This window comes from Pecten maximus, chromosome 6 (genome assembly GCF_902652985.1).
Source record: "Pecten maximus chromosome 6, xPecMax1.1, whole genome shotgun sequence".
Taxonomy (NCBI): Eukaryota; Metazoa; Mollusca; class Bivalvia; order Pectinida; family Pectinidae; genus Pecten; species Pecten maximus.
Window position 1 is genome coordinate 16,969,569 of NC_047020.1, and position 5,015 is coordinate 16,974,583.

General features: G+C 40.8%; 1 protein-coding gene across 1 annotated transcript; it reads left to right on the forward strand.

Moving 5' to 3' along the window:
• On the forward strand, positions 1–4,248 carry LOC117329109 (E3 ubiquitin-protein ligase TRIM71-like; the record flags this gene model as incomplete). Its single annotated transcript, XM_033886842.1, is given in 2 exon segments — positions 1–80; positions 342–4,248. A coding segment is annotated over 1 exon segment (1,980 nt). The 3' UTR covers positions 2,370–4,248.
• Positions 4,249–5,015: the final 767 nt, after the last annotated feature.

Here is a 5,015-nt window from a genome sequence, read left to right on the forward strand (position 1 = left end):
ATAGAGTACGGGGCACGGATGGACCACGCCCCTCAGCTGCCTATAGGCACAGATTAGGGTTCCTAGGAGGAGGACGTTTGGTAAGTCACATGTTTATTATTGTCGACCACATTTCATCGTTGTATTTTACAGAACTTTACCTATCGACCTGTTTAAATCTCTGTAGTATTTCACAAAGCGACATGATCTGACTAGCGTTTTAATGCTAAACCGTCAACAGCATATTTTACCGCATAAACTATTCTCTATAATTAAATCATGATCCTGGTTGAACTCAATTAGCCTCTGTTATGGACTGAATACAGACACTTAATCATACCGACTCTTGTTTCGTTTTACAGGTGGTGAGTACAGTCACATGTCTAGTGTGGATTATAATTAGCTCCAACATGTCTAAAATGAACGACCCACTACAGTGTGGACTGTGCTTAAAACGCCACAGAGATCCAAGGATTCTAACCTGCTTTCACAGTTTCTGTCGGGAATGTATAGAAAAGCTTATATCAACCAAGAAATACAAGGTGTCTTTCCCCTGCCCCCTATGCCAGACGGAAATAGGGATCCCTAAGGCAGGGACAAAGGCATATCCCGAAAACTTTTACATCCGGGCCATTCAGGCAACTGCTGCATTCTCAACCATCTCTATGTGCGACACCTGTGATAAAACAAAGGAGGAAAGCGCGAGCTCAAGATGTTTGGAATGCGAATGTAACTATTGTGGCACATGTACAGCCCGTCATTTGGAATCCGATACAACGAAGGAACATCATATTATAGAACTATGCAAACCGCAGTCAAAGACGATAACGAATTTGACTCATAAATCGTTTTGCGAAAAACATAAAAATGAAGAGACAAAATTTTACTGTATGTTATGCGAGATACCGGTTTGTAAGGAATGCGTATCGAAGGTGTCTGACCACAAAGGGCATCGTTATAAGAGTATCGCGGAAGGCGCTAAAGAAAAGAAAGATACCATATCTCCAATTATCAAGAGCATGCACGAGTATTTGCCAATCCTTGAGGAGTATCTGGAGGAAATCAAATCATCAAAGAAGATGCTCGGAGATTATGCTTCCGATAGCATCAAAGAGATCAAAGCAAGATGTCAGATGTTACATGACGAGATAGAAAAGATTAGTAAATCGTTGGAGGAACAAGTGCAGAAGAGCGAAGAGAAGGAGAACCAGAGACTGGACAAACACATCCAGATGATAGAGAGACTGCTGAAATCTCTCTCATACACGACAGGTTCGACTGAGGATATCGCCAACCTCGCCAGCGACAGCGAGTTCGTCATGATCTGTGCCAAACTGCAAAACAGGTTTAAGAGGATAAACCAAGAGGTTCCATCTTCAGGTCTCATCAGTTGTGAGAGCAGCAACTTCCACTCTGGTGATATGCAGGGCAAGAACTTGTTTGAAATGATCGGGTATTGTGATGAAAGTGATGTCAAAATGCCGCTGCTGCCCATTCCGTGGGGTCTCCGAATGGCGTTGACCTTTGAAGTGACTCTCATGTACAGTTTTAAGGTTTCCGACGCCATGGATACCATACACGCAATAGCGCCTGTGTCTGAAAAGGAAGCGTGGATATGTTGTGGATGGGGAACCAACAAAATGGAGCTGTGGACCAGGGAAGGAGAAAAGAAGAACACAGCAACGCTACCTATACAAGTTGACGACATATGCGTAAAGCCAAACGGTGAAATCCTAGTGTCCAGCTACGACGGCAAGAAGGTTGTCAAACTGGACAGTGACCTCAAGCCAACTGACTTTGTACAGCTTAATTGGTATCCAGGCGGGATGACCTTCACCAAGAAGAAAGAGCTGCTTGTGTGTGCTGTGGACAGTTACGTCACAACTCGTTCTAACTCGTCACGTCGCATGGTGATACGAATAAAAGAGGATGGCACAGTGTTGGATCAGATAGAAGATAACGGCTTCAATGAAGTGTTCTGTGCCCCCTATCGGCTGTATGAGAATATGATCGGGGACATCTGCGTGACGGACCGGGAGGAAACCAATGTCAGAGTTACAAGTCTAACGATGGAAGGCGTCATAAAGCAAACGTACACGGGACCTAAAGAGATGGTCACAAAGAAGCCCTTCAATCCGTTTGGTGTCGTATCAGACAAATATGGTCATGTGATCGTGTCTGACTGGAGTAACCACGCAGTACATATTCTAGATATAAGTGGTCAATTCATAGGCTTCTTACTCACCGAGAAAAATGGCATTCGAGGTCCGAACGCGCTCGCGCTGGACAAGGAAGGCCATCTTTGGGTAGGCGATACAAAATCGACAGTTTGGGTTTTCCAGTATCGACGGAAGGCTGATGACCACAGTTCGTCTAACTCATCAGCATGACTCTAGTGCAATATAGTGAGAGTCATGTCATTCGGATGTGTTGTGAAAGTCATTCGGCGGTGCTGTTTAATAGTTGTTGAAGCCGCGTGCAATTCTTCATAGACATTTCATTATAGTGTGGCTTTTCCTCTGACGGACTATCTGTGTGTGAATCCTGTATGGACGAAGAAACATGTTTAAAAGTTATGGATATAATAGACAACATTAGTGCGACACTGATCGTTATATCCATTAGTCATTGGATAGTGGGTTACAACTATTGGTGTGTAAAATACAACTAAACCAAGGACACGTTAGAACGTATAGATTTTAACACTTGTGTCGGAGTATACACATATTCCTCAACTTCACAGGGAAATATGTGAAAAATTATAGTTTTAAACATTCTTAAAAGTCGAGATAACTGTCATGTATATCCTCCGTCATGCATTGATATATTCTTTTTTATTAAGACACTTTCCAACAGAAATAGGTTTTTTTTACAAATGTCCGTAAGCTGATAACTTGTTGTAGCCATGTATTAAGCCGCTTGGCAGTACACGTGTCTGCGAGGCCAAAACATAAACTGGGCTGTTAAACTGTCCATTGTCTTACCCCCAAATCCTGATAAATATCACAACTTTATAAGATAGGGGCGAACAATGCTTTCCATACCTTGGTATGTGTATGTGTATACCACTTTATAAGGAATATTGCGCAAAGATCTATCAGCTTTCGGAGTAAAGTGAAACATTTAAAATTCAATACAAATTAAACTAACTTTATAAAATCTCATTATTTTCTCCCGTTTCAGAACTTATCTCTGAAAATCTTACGAACATTTAAAACGTATAATCAAAAAAGAAGTAATGTCTTTTTAGATAAAAGACTAAAATTGTTCTGATTTGCCATCAAGCTGACCAGGTTTTGAACAGCTGAGCGTTTTTAAACCCTTTGAGAATAGCGTGGAACTATACGATCGGCAATCGATACCCCTGGTTGAGAACCCTGGTGATTGGAATTCTATAGATGTGAGAACAGACTGGAAATAGTGTTCAGTGTTATACCTACCTTAAACTACAGATGTATACATAACTCTGATTACATGGCACTAACTTGCTCATGGAAAGAGCTTATAACACAGGGGTGTGACAGATCCCCACACAACGTTCTTTGTTCGTGCTGCAATGGTATGAAGTATCACGGGTGGGGATGTGTGCCACCCCCATAGCCTGTGTATCGCACGCCGAATGGACAATATTTTCCACCCAAACTCGCTTCCGGTTCCTGTGCTCTCTATAGATGATTCGAATTATGCTGAACACCTTACGTATATGAATTGTTGATAACAAAGCGTCTGTATCCTCTTTTTGATTTACACAGACCAGCATATGGAATAGTCCTTATATTTATTTCCACTTTGATTCTACACAAAAGAAAAAAATATTGACTTCCGGCGGATGTACATTAATTCCCAGTGAATTTGTGTGATTATTCGTGTTAGCTATTGTGTTGTATGTAATCTAGTGTATTCGTATTGATTATGAGTGTGTAGTGTGTTAATGCATTATGGTGGAAGATGATGTCATACATCATTGTTCATTAAAACACTATTCAAACCTGACTGAACTGACTTCCGGTGGTTGTGTTTGGTTTTATATTTGAATCGTCACAGCAAAACGCTGCGCTGCCTCTTTAACTGACTACGGTAACACCATAAAATAGAGGATACAAATGGACATGTTTAGGTGTTAATTGTATTAATCGTCTTGCTTGGATTTTTTGAAGTCGATTATACCGACAATCGTGTGAATTGCTAGAGGTTTAATTCCTTGAATTCAAGATTAAATGCTACTTTCTCTTGTTTAACAGGATTTGTGTCAATAAAAATAACATTAAACGTATGATTTCGAGGAATTCGGACGATGGTCTCCAACATTTAACTTAGCTATGGCGTCAGCTGAAATCATGTCCGGATGACGTCTTGATACATGTACGTTTTTAAAGTTAGCACTGACGAAGACGGAAATACATCATATATTTATCTAGTACATTTGAAGAAGATAGCGATATCTCGACTTACATTTGTATTGACAACAATTCTGGCACCCGTACTAAGCCCACAGATAACCTAACAAGCCATTATTGCTAACTTTATTGATACCACGTGGTCCTGTCAGATTATCTCCCTTAGTTTATCTACCCTCATTGACATTTAGGGCGGCGTTTGCGCAGTGATGCGGAACCCTGGCGGAGAATAACGAAACCGTACGTATAAGGGAGATAACAAGGAAATTGTTGAAAACTCCGAAGAACTAATATATGGTGAAAAACATAGTGTATTTGCTGGAACATTGACTTTTTTTTACCAGGGATTAAATATCACACAATGGATGACTGTGTTACTAATCAGCACTCGAGTAGTCTGGCCCTGTCGGTAAACCATTACAGTTGGAAAAGACTCTAAATACGATTTATGTTATAACCAGACTAATCCGTGTTAAATACCTTCTAGTAAAAACCTGATCTAAATCGTCTGGGAGATTTTACCGCCAGCGAGACGGGGATTGCCAAACAAAAATGACAGCTTTGTCGTGACTTAGTTATGGAACTCTACACAGGTACCTGACACAAAGTCCCAAACTTGTGTTGTAAGGTCAAGATACT